Source organism: Myotis myotis, unplaced genomic scaffold (assembly GCF_014108235.1).
Source record: "Myotis myotis isolate mMyoMyo1 unplaced genomic scaffold, mMyoMyo1.p scaffold_m19_p_6, whole genome shotgun sequence".
NCBI classification, from domain to species: domain Eukaryota; kingdom Metazoa; phylum Chordata; class Mammalia; order Chiroptera; family Vespertilionidae; genus Myotis; species Myotis myotis.
In genome coordinates, this window is record NW_023416368.1 from 49,929,834 (window position 1) to 49,945,740 (window position 15,907).

General features: G+C 44.4%; 1 protein-coding gene across 6 annotated transcripts in view; it reads right to left on the reverse strand.

Moving 5' to 3' along the window:
• TBC1D9 (TBC1 domain family member 9) overlaps window positions 1-15,053 on the reverse strand; it is an 87,869-nt gene extending 72,816 nt beyond the window's left edge. For 3 of the 6 annotated variants that reach the window (XM_036312484.1, XM_036312485.1, XM_036312483.1), the window contains exon 1: window positions 14,053-15,049. In XM_036312484.1, coding sequence (XP_036168377.1) covers window positions 14,053-14,182 — 130 coding nt within the window. In that variant the 5' untranslated portion in view covers window positions 14,183-15,049. Of the gene's footprint in view, window positions 1-14,052 lie in introns of all 6 variants that reach the window. The other 3 variants (XR_004968132.1, XR_004968131.1, XM_036312487.1) reach the window with 2 other exon arrangements.
• Window positions 15,054-15,907: the final 854 nt, after the last annotated feature.

The following is a 15,907-nucleotide window of genomic DNA, read 5'->3' on the forward strand; positions in this document are numbered from 1 at the left end:
TGCCTTGACCCTGATTTTCCAGTCTCTGAGGAGGTCAGACTCTTTGACCCCTGAGTCTTGCTTCTTGGACTCCCACTTTGTGTCACTGCCCACAGCTGGGGAGCAGCCTGACCCCATTCCTGTGTTCACTTCCAGGTTCTCAAACCCCAGCCTGGGGCAGTCTCAAACCACCTATGGCCTAGGATGAGAGGGTAGACAATCCATGATGGCATATCCTCATACCGCACAAGTAACAATTCTCCATAGAGGGCACACACAATCCAATCTGCATTTCACAGCCTCTCTCATTAAGTCCCAACAAAAACCAAGAAACTAATTTCAGTCTTAAACATCTGTGCAGATTCTTGCTGAATCCAGTTTTTCAAACATAGGGATGATGTCATATATTTCTGCATTTTTGGTTTAAAAAAATGTAGCAAACACCTAATATCTGTTTCATGGATGAATGAGTGAACAGATTAATAAATAAATGAATTAGTGAGTGATGAATTAGCCAGAGAGTAAAAATACAGGAAAGGCAAAATAAAAGAGAGCTCATCCATCCACTGCATGCTGTAGACTCCACCTGAGACATCAGCTGGCCTCTCTTTACACCTCCAACACCTCTCTTCCATTACCCAATGGCCCTGCAGAAGTAGTATTACCCTTTCCTAATGAAACTCTTTCTCCACATATAATGTTCTTTAAAAAACCAGAGTCTACCAAATACTATATAATAAAAGGGTAATATGCAAATCGACCGAACGGAGGAACGACCGGTAGCTATGATGTGCACTGACCACCAGGGGGCAGACGCTCAACGCAGGAGCTGCCCCCTGGTGGTCAGTGCGCTTCCACAGGGGGAGCGCTATTCAGCCAAAAGCAGGGCTCAAGGCTGGCGAGCGCAGTGGCGATGGTGGGAGCCTCTCCTACCTCTGTGGCAGTGCTAGGGATGTCCGACTGCCGCTTAGGCCCGCTCCCCTTGGACATCCCCCGAGGGCTCCTGGACTGCGAGAGGGCACAGGCTGGGCTGAGGGACACCCCCCCCCCATTCCCTCTAGTGAATGAATTTCATGCATCAGGCCTCTAGTATATATATGGGGATTCTCATGTGTATTTATTTTTAAAATATTTGCAGGGGCAGTACAGGACGCCATTGTGCTATTTTGCCTGTTGCCAAGGCTAAAGCTAAAAACAAGTAGATTTTACTGCACTTAAGTTAAAGAAAGTATTGTGGTAAATACTTTCCCATCAAAAGTGTACAGTGATTGTAAAGGTCACTGACTACAGACTTCAGGCACATTCTTTTGATACCATGTTCAATAACAGTCAGGAATGTTGGCCTCTCTCCAATATAAAGGGAAAGGAAACAATTTTCTCAAGTTCAAGCAGCTTCTGGTTTCTGGTTTCTCTCCCCCCACCCTCACCCCCCCTTTTCAGGTTTCATAGGCCAATACACTGAAAACACCTCATTGGATCTGGGAATGTGAAGCTCTCATAAAAGTCATGACGGTCAAGGTGTACATCAGTTATTTTGTTTCTTTTAAGATGTTCGAGATATGCATAATTTGAACAAATCCCCATAGTTTTAATGAACTCAACTAATGCTAGGAGATTCTGTGATGTGAAAATAGAATTGCATTCAACTACATTCCCTAAGTTCAACTTGTCCATCACAACAGCAAAGAATCCAATGGAGGCGCTTAGGGAGGTGAAGACTCCACTTTCATAGAACAGGCAAAAAATGAACCACCAATCAGAAAGAATGTATGCGCCCCTATGTTCATAGCAGCATAATTTATAATGGCAAAGATCTGGAAACAGCTCAAGTGCCCATCAGTAGATGAGTGGGTAAAAAAGCTGTGGTACATTTACACCATGGAATACTAGGCAGCAGTAAAAAAGAAGGATCTCTTACCCTTTGACACAGCATGGAGGGATCTGGAGAGTATTATGCTAAGTGAAATAAGCCAGTCAGAGAAGACAAGTATCACATGATCGCACTCATATGTGTAATCTAATGAACAAAATAAACTCATGAACAAAATAGATCCAGCCTGGCCAGTGTAGCTCAGTGGTTGAGCATAGACCTATGAACCAGGAGGTCACAGTTCAATTGCTGGTTGGGGCACAAGCCCCGGTTTCGGGCTCAATACCCAGCAGGGGGCGTGCAGGAGGTTTGCTAATCAATGATTCTCTCTCATCATTGATGTTTCTATCTCTCCCTCCCTCTCTGAAATCAATAAAAATATATATTTTTAAAAATAGATCAAGAGACCTGGAAGCATGGAACAGACTGATGAATCTCAGAGGAAAGGTGGGGGTGGGTGGGTGGGGAGAGATTAGCCAAAGAACTTCATGCATATATGCATAATCCATGGACACAGACAATGGTGTGGTGAAGGCCTGGGAGGGTGAGAGAAGAACAGGTCCATGGTGGAGGGGGTTAATGGGGGAAAAAGGGAGACATATCTGTAATACTTTCCACAATAAAGATAAATTTTTAAAAATAATTATTTGGGTTTAAAATGCCAGGCGTTATTAAATATCCAAGTACTAATCCCTCCTTTATTTAGTTGGTATCAGGACCAGACTTGCCCAGGAAAACAAGAGTCATTCCAGAGACATTTCTCTTTCTGAGAGCTGTTTTTCTAGATCCTTCAGGGTTTGGGGGGGGACTAAGTTTGATACTTGATACTTCTTAATGCCTGGATCTTCATTCTCCCTGTTAATTCCAGCAAACCATCCTGCAACTTTACACTAAACAACATTTAAATGCTTATGACATGCATTTACACACTCAATTCTATAAACCCAGGTTCTTCCGGATTGTACTTAGGCAACCTGGACAAAAGCTGCTGCCCTCCCCCCTACCCCCACCCCCATCCCAGAACAGTTAAGCAGGCTTTCTCTCCGCTTCCTACTTTGTGCCAGAAACAAAGTACACAGAATCTAAAGGTGTATAAAGTCTCATGGTACATAGGACTGTTTAACTGTGTGTGTGATATTAAACTAATGCATTATTCTACTTACAAAGAAGTAAGAATAGTTTCACCTGGATTTAAGAAACAAGTAGCCTGCCCTAACCAGTTTAGCTCAGTGGATAGAGCATCGGCCTGCGGACTGAAGGGTCCCAGGTTCAACTTCCGGTCAAGGGCATGTACCTTGGTTGCGGGTACATCCCCAGTAGGGGGTGTGCAGGAGGCAGCTGAGTGATGTTTCTAACTCACTATCCCTCTCCCTTCCTCTCTGTAAAAAAAAAAAAAATCAATAAAATATATTAAAAAAATAAAAAGTAGCCTGACAATGTACCATCCCAGTTACTAAACCAAACATCTTTCCTTTCTTTTCCCTTCTCTTCTCTTCTTTTCCCTTTTCTTCCTTCTTCCTTCCCCCACCACTTCGTCCTTCCTTTCCTTCTTTCTAATGACTATCAGCTCCTTGTGGGCGAGGCCGTTATATGTACACACTATTTTGACCTAGTCCTCGCAAAGCACCGGACTGAGGGCTGCTCAGAAGATTTCTGATACTGCCGCTGCAGTAGATGGATGATACTTTGTTAAGAGAGGACTTCGTTTGGAAAAACAGCATCCTCATAACATATTAAACCTGACATGCCTTTGGCTGTCAAAGGACTTTCAGTATGTCATTGGACCCCCACAGAAAACATGTGATATGGGGAGGGGGTACCATCCCCATTTTCAGATGAAAAATACCCTCAAAGAAGTTAAGCACCATGGTCACACATTTAGGAGAGGATATTGCTGGGTCTCCTTCCATTCCAGAAAGTCCTTTTGCTAGCAACCACCAAAAAGGTTTAAACTCCTTCACAGCCAATACAATTTACAATGAAAGATAAATATACTTGCCATAAACAATCTTAAAACACACAGATAGTCTCTTTGCCATTTACACTTTATTGGAAGGACATTTCCAAGGCCCTTTCAAAAATGATTATCCCCATTTACTAAGCTTTTTGAAAATGCTCTCTCCTATTCTGTGTAAGCATTATGGATCCTTGAAGACAAAGACCTAGCTCAGTGGTTCTCAACCTTCTGGCCCTTTCAATACAGTTCCTCATTTTGTGACCCAACCATAAAATTATTTTCGTTGCTACTTCATAACTGTAATGTTGCTACTGTTATGAATCGTAATGTAAATATCTGATAGGCAGGATGGTCTTAGGCGACCCCTGTGAAAGGGTCGTTCGACCGCCAAAGGGGTCGCAACCCACAGGTTGAAAACCACTGATGAGTTACAGCAAGGGGGGGAATAAGTTATTTAGGACTTCATAAAATCTTTGTGCTCATCTAAACCTTAAAAAAGTGGGTTATAAGCACAACAGAAATCTGTAAGTGGCCTTTAAAAGTACACATGCTGGAGTTTAATACAACTATACCATCCCATTATAAGCAGTCCCTGTGAAAAACTGAAATGGCCACACACACACACACACACACACACACACACACACACACACGAGAAAGAGGAGGATGTGTCTGTCCTCTGCTAGCTGAAGTTATTATATCCTCATAGATATTTCTATCAAGGGTACAACTTAAGTTATTTAAGTTGTGAAAAAGTCATGGAGAGCTTGCTTGGTCAAACACACCCTCATTATATAGCCATGGTGAACAGAGCCCTGAAAAAAAACCAGCCCGTACATTTATGAATGTTTAAAAACAAAACAAAAACTGCATGATGCCTTTATGAAGACTCCATGGGATTTGCCATCAGGATGGAGGTTTTCAGAAGAGGGGAAAACTAGCTTTTATGAGGAAGGGGGTGTGTGTGTGTGTGGAGGGGACAGGGACAGTGAGCTCAGATAAACAGGTGACAGCAAATAAATGGTTAGTCCGAGGGCATATGGCACCCTCTTTCTAAAGATCACAGGTTACACTCAGGCAGGGCCATATTTAAGAGATCAGAAGTGACCTAACTGTGAAATAGAGAACAGGAAGAAAGGGGGTTTGCAGTTCTTGTCCTGAGGATTAGCGTCCTGGGAGGAGCTTAGGTGAAGCACAGTGCATGGTCTACACTGATCAGTCAAAGCCATCCAATCAGAACTGCACAGTAACCAGGCTGAGAGCTGAATGTTAGAGTGCAAAAGGGAAAAGTCAACTCACTGTTCTGTAATACTCAGACCCCAATTTTCTCTCCATTGCCTGTCAGAGCTGGGTGCTCTACTTTACAGAGTGTGGGGGTCCCCAGGGCTCCCTGAGAGGGGCATCTGCCCAGAAGGGAGCAGCCAGGACAACATCGGGCCTGAGACTGAGGCTATACCCCTCGCTGGTTCACTCCATTCCCTCTGCTCCCTCACTAGCTGCATCCTCCCAACTCACATATATGCACTCACGCATGTACCTCGCAGCATACATGCGCTGTGCACATGCACTCACACCTCTAGGATCTTACAGGAACTGTAGATCTGGGTACCGGGATAACAGTAGAAAAGAAGCACTAACACTTTATAATTTTATTAAAAGACAGTGATATATTCCTATTGTTTAAATACTATAGCGCAAACATTTTTAACTAGTTGGAAGGATAATCAAATTACCTGGAAATGGTACAAGACTTCTTACAATTTATAGTAATCCTATTGCAAGCACCTAGAAATTCCTAAAAATCACTTTGGTGGAAAATTCCGAGTTTGACTCACAATCTATGTTAAGGAACCGATGAAAGTGGTGGAGCCTCAGTTCCAAAAAATTTACATTCCTAATTAATTCCATAAATCTTGTACAGTGGGGCCTTGACTTACGAGTGTCCCGACTAACGAGTTTTTTGAGATACCAGCTGTCTCTCAGCCTATTTTTTGCATTGAGTTTACAGAGTAATTTGAGTTAACGAGCTCCTTAACGAGCTTGGTCTGGGAACGAATTAAGCTCGTAAGTCAAGGCCCCACTGTATATGATTTCATGTCATCCAAGGACCTCCTGATATTCTCACCCATTTAATATCTTTAAAAGAAAAAAAAGTTTGGGGGAGCCAAACTATTGCAATAATGATCCTAGGAAAAGCACAATAATATTTTTATATCCACAAGGAGAAAAAAAGCAGATACCAAATAAAGAAAATCCTTATGACATTTGACACAAATTACATTAATAACAATCAAGATTGTAGGTCAAATTTGCATTTTCCTCCTTTGGTAGCTGCTGGAGGCAAAGACCAACAAGTAGTTTGCATAATAAATTCGAGAGGTCTTTCAGAAGGCTGATGGACCTTGGGGCGTTAGCAAGGGCTAAAAGCAATGGTGGCTGAAGGCAATCTCCTAACCTGATAATCTTTTACAGTTTACCTAACTTTACCTTTGATATGCTTGTTTGCTTTGCTAAAGGGAAAATGTGTATTCCAGTAAATAAAAAGCCATGGGTCCAGAGATTTCGGGGAGCCACTCCACTAGAGAGAGGGTAAGGCCTCTGCCTGGCTTTCCCCCATGCCTTCTAAATTCATATTTCTTATCTAGTATATCTATTTGCGTGTGGCCCCTTCTCCAGATTCTGAATCCTTGCTGCAAAAGGTTGTGGCAGGTAGCGGTAACTTTTTGAGATTGACCTCCCTCACTATAAACATGGATACTTGTTTTCTTTGTGGGAAGCCCATACAAACAAGCCTTTCCCTTGTCTGGTCCTAAATCCAAAGGTTCAGTGCCTCTTAATTATATAACTTGGAATAGCTCCATATTTGGTCCCAAAGACAGTTTAACTAGAAGACTGCAAATGGGGAAAGTTTGGGAATCTTTTTAAGAAAAATCTAGAGTTAGTTTCCAGACTTCCTCTCTGGTATAGAGGCATGTTACTGAACCCATAAAGCACTGGACCGTGACATCACAACAATGACATCACAACATGGGAGAAGGTGCAGCCTTGCTCTGCTTGTTCCCTTCATTTCCTTTTTTAAAATATATATATATATATATATTTATATTTATATTGACTTCAGAGAAAAAGGGAGAGGGAGAGATAGAAACATCAATGATAAGAGAGAATCACTGATTGGCTATCTCTTGCATGCCCACCACCGGGCATGTGCCCCAACCAGGAATCAAACTTTCACCTCCTGGTTCATAGGTAGACACTCAACCACTTAGCCACTGGGCTTGTTCTCTTCATTTCCACACTCAAGACTATATTTCTAAGACTGGGGTCAATTTCCTTTAGCTCCCCAAAGGATGCATGCCAATTTCATCTTCCTCTCTTATTTTTATCTTGTTTTTTATCCTTCTCTTTCTATAGTCAGACAAAATTAAGTACAAATCCAAGCTCTGCCTGTTAACACCAGCATGGCCTCAAGTTAAGAGTCAACGTCTCCAGCACTCAGTTTCCTCATTTATAGCAGAGGTGTCTAACCTACGGTTGTTATAAAAATCAAGTTACTGATGTTGGAAAGTTCTCCGCACGTGCCTAAATCACAGACAGATTTCAGCAAATGTTAGCTCCTTTGCCTGCATATGACTATGCTAATTGTAAAGTTAATGAAAAAGATATAACCAAGCATTAATAAAATAATATGGTTAGCCCTAACCGATTTGGCTCAGTGGATAGAGCGTCAGCCTGCGGACTCAAGGGTCCCAGGTTCGATTCCGGTCAAGGGCACGTACCTTGGTTGCGGTCACGTACCTTGGTTGCGGGCACGTACCTTGGTTGCGGGCACATCCCCAGTAGGGAGTGTGCAGGAAGCAGCTGATCTATGTTTCTCTCTCATCGATGTTTCTAACTCTCTATCCCTCTCCCTTCCTCTCTGTAAAAAATCAATAAAATATACTTTAAAAAATAAATAATAATATGGTCATACTAACAATGACTTTTTGAAATTTAGCTTTAGACCCTAGGGATTTAAAAATTTATTATGGCCGAAACTGGTTTGGCTCAGTGGATAGAGCGTCGGCCTGTGGACTGAAAGGTCCCGGGTTCGATTCCGGTCAAGGGCATGTACCTGGGTTGCGGGCACATCCCCAGTGGGAGATGTGCAGGAGGCAGCTGATCGATGTTTCTCTCTCATCGATGTTTCTAACTCTCTATCTCTCTCCCTTCCTCTCTGTAAAAAATCAATAAAATATATTTAAAAAAAAAAAATTTATTATGAAGATGCTTTTAGAAATAATGTATTTTACATTATTCATTATAGTAATAGATACATAAATAATATTAAATGCCAATGGAGTAAAAAAGAGTAAATAAATTAAGGAGTCCAAATGTAAATTTCTTAAGTCCTGCTTATTTTTATTAGACTACCTTGGTTCCTAGGCTAAGAAGATTCATTTGTACTACTGAAATGTAAATAATTTTCCTTATTAAGAAGTATTAAACACAATCTAAAAAATAACTAATAAACAGGGTTCACTTTTTTTTGTTTAGAGTGTAAACAGAGCTGAAGTCCTCAATGTTCTACTTGACCTTCCTCCAGCAAATACTTGCCCAGCAAGTCTTAGAATACCTGAGCTGAAAGGTTAGAGGTGCATTTCACAGTCCTCATCTCATGAACTGGATAGTTATTCACCAAGCTTTGTACAACTTGGACCAAACGGAAGGTAGAAGAGTTGATTCATCCCAATGAAAATTTCTAATCCAGATCTCCCATGGAGAGTTAGAACCTTAATGGATCCCACCGAATACGAAACCTAGCTCCCTAGGGATGTGGAAATCAAAACTGGGAGATGCCCTCTGAAGCAAACCAGAAGCCATTTGACAATTTCAGAACACCTTAAAAAAACAAAAACTAGCCTATCCTTTGAGCTTTCTAGAACACACATCTAATAGGAAAGCAACAACAACAAAAACACACAAAGAAATGGGGAAAAGGCTTAATGACTTCTTCACCGCTCTCTGGTTTAACTACAGCGGTTCCCCCTTATCCATGGGGAATAGTTCAAGAACCCCCCCTGCCCCCACCCCAGGGAATACCTAAAATTATGGATAGTACTGAACCCTGTATCTGGTTTTTCCTATACACACATACCTCTGATAAAGTTAAATCTATATATTAGGCACAGTAGATTAACAACCATAGCTAATAATAAAAAACAGAACAATTAAAAAAATAGAACAATTACAACAATAGACTGTGATAAAAGTTACACGAATGTCTTCAGGGCCATTAAGTAAAATAAGGGCCACTTGGACACAAACATTGTGATAGCGGACAGGAGATCTGATAACTACGACAGCTACTAAGTGCCTTTCGAATGGGTAGCACATACAGCGTGGATTTGCTGGACAAAGGGATAATTCACACCCCAAGCAGGATAACTCAAGATTTCATCACCCTGCTCAGAATGGTGCACAATTTAAAACTTATGAACTGGTTATTTCTGGAACTGTCCATTTAATATTTTTTACTGCGATTGACAAAGGGTAACTAAAACCGTGGGGGAAAAAGCTGCAAAGAAGGGGTGACTACTGTACTGGAACCAATACTTCTAAGTTACAAAGTCCCAATTAACTAATTAACCATCTATCTATAGCTGCATCTCTCTATCAAAATCAACATCTGCATCTATACAGAGAGAAGGCGGCCCTTCCCTGTCTTCTACCCCAGTCCTCTCTCTGGTAGTCCCATCTGCCACTAATAGTCATTTGTGCAAGGAGAGAGAGGGAGAAGAAAGAGGAGAAAGGATAGAGGAAGGGAGTGAGGGAGAAAGAGTACAGAGGATCCCTGACTTAAGATGGTCCAACTTATGATTTTTTGACTATACAATGCTGAGAAAGTGATATGCATAAAATATTACATGAGATATTCAACACTTTAATATAAAAAGGCTTTGTGTTAGATGATTTTACTCAACTGCAGGTTAATGGTAAGTGCTTGTGCACATTTAATGTTGGCTACACTACAATGTTCAGTAGGCTAAGTGAATTAAATGCATTTTCAAGGTAGGATATTTTCAACCTATGATGGTTTTATCAGGGTGTAACCCATGGTAAGTCGAGGAGCATCTGTACTGTGTTTACTGGCAGAGCTTTCAAAATGCGCATGTCCAGGTAGGGAAGGAGGGGGGAAGAAAGAAGGTATGTAGACACAATTTAAAGTTGCTGATCAAAAACTACCTTTTACAAAAAGCCTGAATATTTGACTTAACTTTTTAAGTTACCTAAACATCAGAGAGCTACTATTTGTTTTCACAGCGCCCTTTTAAAAATGCCATGTCTCTGTAACTGCAGAACTCTTGGATTGCTCACACTCGGGTGTGAATTGCTTAGAGGAGTTGCCTCCTAACACCTACATGAGATCTTCAGCAAGGGGAGGAAAATGATGGGATGTCAACTATGAATGGCTCTTTATAGTTCCTGTATTTGACATCGCTTATCTCCCAAAATCCTCACATTGACTGCTGAGAGGTTACTAAACCATCTTATACATATATAAAAAAAATCAAGCTCAGAAAGGAAGAAACTTCCCAAATCACATCCCTTGGTCTAGGGCAGTGGTTCTCAACCTTCCTAATGCCGCGACCCTTTAATACAGTTCCTCATGTTGTGGTGACCCCCAATTTCATTGTTACAAATTGAACATAATTAAAGCATAGTGATTAATCACAGAAACAATATGTAATTATGTATGTGTTTTCCGATGGTCTTAGGCGACCGCTGTGAAAGGGTCGTTCGACCCCCAAAGGGGTCGCGACCCACAGGTTGAGACTGCTGGTCTAGGGCTTGACTCCAGCTGTCTGCTTACTAAGGGAAGGGCTGAAAAAGATGAGAGAGCCCTTGAGGGGTAGGGAACACACAGCTGTGAGAAGGGCAACTTTCCAATTCCCCTGTGGCACACTGGCCGTGAAGCACACCTGGGGGCCCCACACCTCAAGGTGGTACCTGCCACAGCTGTTAGTATTGCAAACTGCCTGGTCTCAAAGACAAATTCCTGATTTGCACACGACAAAAACAGGCTTTTGTGTGCAGGCCTGGAAACCACCCCTTTATCCGAACCTGATCTCTTCATAAAGTGGGTCCTCTCTGTGCACGAGGACAACAAAGCAGAAAGAAACATCACTGAGAGAAAATTTAAGAGATCTATATAAATCGAGGAACATACCATGTTCATGGACCATTAGTCTCAATATTATAAAGATATCAATTTTGCCCGAATTTATTTATAGACTTTACTCTCAATCAAAACCCCAACAGTCCAAAAGTCTTTGTTGCTGTTGTTTTGTTTTGGTGGAACTTAATAAATGGACTTGAAAATGTTGTGTCAATGTAAAAGAGAAAGAATGCCAAGAAACTCTTAAAGGCCCTAGCCGTTTTGGCTGAGTGGATAAGACGCAGGCCTGGCCAAGATGAGTTTTTGTTTGTTTGTTTGTTTGTTTGTTTATTTTTGTTTTAAACACATCATTGTGTCAATACCTATATATATTGCCTGGAATCCAAAAGAGAATAACTTAATTAAAACTGTGGCCCACTATTTTTTAAACCTTTTGCACTCATAAGTTACCAAGCACCATGAACCATTGAGCCCTCCTGGCCAATTTCACCCCGAGCAGGTTTCCTAGGGCAGTGGTTCATTTGATGAGTAGTCCATGGTGTACTGGTCCAGATGCATGCACATTATAGAACGATCCTGAGCTCTCCCAGAAAATCTCCAACAGCTGATACCCAAAACTTGCTCTTCCCTTTACTCCTCACAGGCTAATCTCTCCTTTCTTCAGTTGTCAACTCAAGTGTCACTTCTTCAGGGAATCTTTCCTTGGCCCTACTCCTACCCTGACCCCTGACTGGGGTGAGCAACATCAAGGTCTTCTCCTTTTGATTTAGTGCTGGTCCTTCTCAATTAGGCTCCACCCCCCAGGTCTCTCCTTGGAGGCTGATCCCTAGGGACTAGATCGCAGGACACCCTGCCCAGCTGGCCTGTTGGGTTCCACTGATGGAGGCAGTGGCATGTCCTCCCCATTCCCTTTTTGCTGTGGTCTGATTTTCTAGGAGTGGCTGCTTTTCAGAGGTCCAAGCCCCTCCTGCTTGGCTCCAGCTCACACTGCCTCCAGCATCATCATTCCTGCCATCTAGGGTGGTGACCATGCCCCACTGCTATGCTGTTCACTGGCTCTGGTAACCCGATCTGAGCTGTTCTTCCACAGAAATCCCTTCACTTCAACTAGGCTGGATTCTGGTTTCTGAACTAGGCTGTGACCCTGCAGAGTGACAATTTCCTATCAATTTATCTGTATGACTATTTTATCAACATTTGTTTACTCCTACTAGGCTGTGAGCTAGGCCCTTCAGAAGTTGCCAACAAATATTTGTTAAGTGATTTAGTGAGTTAATGAATGAATTCACATTAGAATCAGAATATACTGTACATAATGAGGACTTTTTAAATGTTCCTGCCATGTTTGATGTGGCACCAACCTAGCAGAGCAAACAAGTTTTTTCTGTGGGTTGAAAATAGCCTTTGTTGGCAGGAATGACAATCATTTCAATTATTCCAGCAATATGTGTAAAAGCTATGATTTCTCAATTAAAAAGATGCAACTTTATCTGAAATGTCATCAATGATGAGATTCCAAGTGGGCTGCAGTCAGTTACAGCTCTAAGAGTCAGGAGGCATACAGTAAAAATGTTAACTAGAAAAAGAAGGCTCTGCATCTCTGGAGACTTCATAACCTATTGCAAATGACTCCAGAAAATAAATTTAGTAGTTAACATGGTGTAGGAAGGTTAACCACAGGCAGGAAATGTTCTTTGTTAATACAATAAACTATCAACTCCACATAGCTGTCTTAGACTGAAAGGACAATCTGGGATGATCCCAATATTAGACATGCAAGTTACATATTAATGTATGTAGTTAAGCAACTTCTACAAAATGAACTGGAAAATTCTGATTCTAGGACACTGGTCAGAATTTACAGAGTGGGGTCTGCAGGTCTGCAGATTCCCTTCGCTTCTGTGGTAGAAAAGTGCAGAAAAATCTGATTACTTAGGGGCAATCAGATGCACTAGCCAAGATCTTTCAAACCAGTAAATGCCATACTATATGACACTTGTATTTTAATCTTAAGAAAACTAGTTTATAAATTACAATCACAGCTGAATACATATTATATCAAGAATGTTTTCTTCTAAAGGGCTTTTAAAGAGCAAAAATTTACCTAGCACGCAAGCTCCTGGAGGGTAACATTCTGAAGTGGTTGGTCCAGGGTCCTCTCTGCGCTGCAGTCTCTCTCCTGGTTGAACCTTGCCTGTTCCTTCTGGTGACTTTATCATTGTAAAAATTATTCAATTCTGTTCATTCTAACCAACATGGAGAGCAAAGGTCCACTTTCTCTAGTATGCAATCTAAGATTACTTAAAACCTGTCGCCAAGCAAGCTTGTTAGCTGATAAAGGAAGACCTTTCTGAAATGGCACCACTTGGGATATGGGTCTGATTTTATAATCCTGAGTGATATGACATGGTTTTTGTAATAGTTATAATATTAATACCTTGTGAGAGGGTGCGGGGAGAAGTGATTGAGTTAAAATAGTTACAAAGCAGTTAGACTGCTAATTCCTTTTACAACCACATAACTTGTTTTTCTATGTCTAATTCGGTGCAACAACAAAAAAAATCCTTTTTCCTTATTCATTCCCTTCGGTCATAACTACTGTAGGAAATGACCGCACCAGCTCCTCCTGATTGCTGCCCTGCAAACAATAGAGCATTTTATACCTGATCCTGCCATTACCACGAAAGGGCATAAGGTAAAAATGAATCGTCCTCCACCTCTCGTGCCCCCATGTAAAGCGACTGCTTTTTTAAAGGGGGGGGGGGGTGCAGTACCGCATTCAGTTCGTAAGAGCTGATACTACCCCCACTCCAGACTAGCTCTTCTCCATTCCCATCATCATCACCCACTTACGGGGCGTCCAGTACACGAAGCGCCCACAGCCTGACAGAGTCAGAAAAGAAGCATCTCTTTCAACAGTTTGAAAATCACGACTCCCGAGGCCTATCCACCATCAGAGTGGGACGGGTGGCTCAGCCCCAGGGCAGCGGGCGGTGTTTCGGGTGCCGCAGCCCAGGGCCAAGGCCGGCGCCGCAGCGCTCGCCCGCCCCCACCCGCCCCCCGCAGGGACCCGCCGCGGAGTCTTACCCGCCAGCCCGCCGCCGCCGCCTCCGTCCCCCGCATGCCCCTTCCTCCGCTGCAGGATGAAGTAGGGGTTGGCCCTCTCGGTGATCCACAGCGCGTTGGCCAGCAGCACCTCCTCGGGGTTCACCCACATGTTCCCGGGCGCCGCGGGCGCACGCACAATGGGGCGGCGGGGCGGCTGCTGCACACACCGGCGCGCACGGGCGCGCACTCCCGGACACGCTCGCCCGCCCGTCCGTCCGCACCCAGGCGGAAAGCGACTTCAGCAGCCGGCGGCCCGCGGCGCCCGGGCCACAACAAAGCCCCCGCGGGCGGCCGGCGAGGACGCGGGCACCGTGAGCAGCATCCTCCCCGCGCGCCGCCGCCTCCCGCGAGCCCGCGGCCGCAGACGCCCAGGCCTGCCGCCCGCAGCCCGGCCGCGGCCCAGGGCGGCGGGAGGAGCGGGAGGAGGAGGAGGAAGTGGTGTCGCTCAGTCTCGGGATCCGGCTCGGCGGTGCGCAAGGCTGCGGGCTACCCGAGCTGCTTCGGCCCCGCGGTGTGGGCCGAGCTGGCCTGGGGCGCGGCTGCTCCCGCGGCGCCGACCAAAACTCCGGGCCGCCTCGGTCTCGAGCAGCTCAGGGCCCTGGAGGCCCCCGCGCGCTAACACTCCGCGTCGGAACCACTCGCACCCGCGGCGAAGCCCAGCTCCCGGCGGGAAGGACGGCCCGGACGCCGCGAATGAATGACGGCAGCGCGGCTCACGCGGAGCGAGCCCAGGTGGCCCCAGTTCCCTCGCGCGCGGGTCCTCCGTGGGCTCTGGGCGCCGCGACCTGCCTCTGCGGCTGGCTTTGGAGGAACCTTCTGGGGACCGTGTGGTAAGCCCTCGGCCCCACGCCCATCTCAGCCGAGAGGACGCTGCCAGCCTCCGTAGGGTGGTGTGTGTTTATGGTTGACGCTCCGTAGGCTAGCGCCACCCCTCTTCCCAGGAAATTAGTGTTTCAAGGCTCCAGACTGGGAGCTGGATACCCGGTCGGAAGTGGACGCAGCCAATGGCTGTCGATGTTTTTGTTTCCTGCATCCCTGGGGCAAGTCATGCGCTAAACTTGTCACCGCCTGTGAGCCCTCCTCCTCTCCATTCCATTGTAAAGTGGCCCAGCTAAGTGCATTACATCACTTCTTTCCTTGACCTGCAGGGCATGAGCATTAGCGAAGTTGGAAGCAGCCCAAAAGCCTTACACCAACTAACTCACACCACAGCTGTTCCTATCTCAGGCTTTTGGAGCTTTGGGGGCTAGGCATGGCAGAATTCTGGGATTTATCCACATTTAATAAGTGAATTAAAAAATTTTTTTTAAATAATTGAAATCAGAGACACACAAACCAGGCCAGCTTGATCCCTAGACAGTTTTGCTTTCTCCCCTATACTTCATTCTCTTGTGGCGACCACAGCTCATCTGCCTAAGTATCTGATGACCCCTTCAGCTCTTCTTACACCCAGGAGACCCGCAGATAGCTCAGCACAAAGGGGCGCCTCTTCCCAGGTGATGAGAATTCCCCAAGCTCTGCTTTGGTGTGGAAGCTGGACAATCCTAGGGGCTTCTCCTTTTCCCAATGCGCAGAGCATTCAATGACCCTTTCTTGGGTGGATTCACATTTTTCATTTAGGCAGCTCCCACGGTTGGATTGCTGAACTCCTTCAAGTGGCCCCGTGAGCGCACCCAGCCATTTTCATGAGGCTGCCGCTGCGTCTGTGGGTGTCCTACCCAGTGGGCTCTCAAGGATTGAAAGTTTCCCTTGTCGTTACCACATTGATAGCTCTTCTGCCTCTTTACAAAACATTTCAGACCTCCAGACATTTATGGGAATTTCACAGACTCAA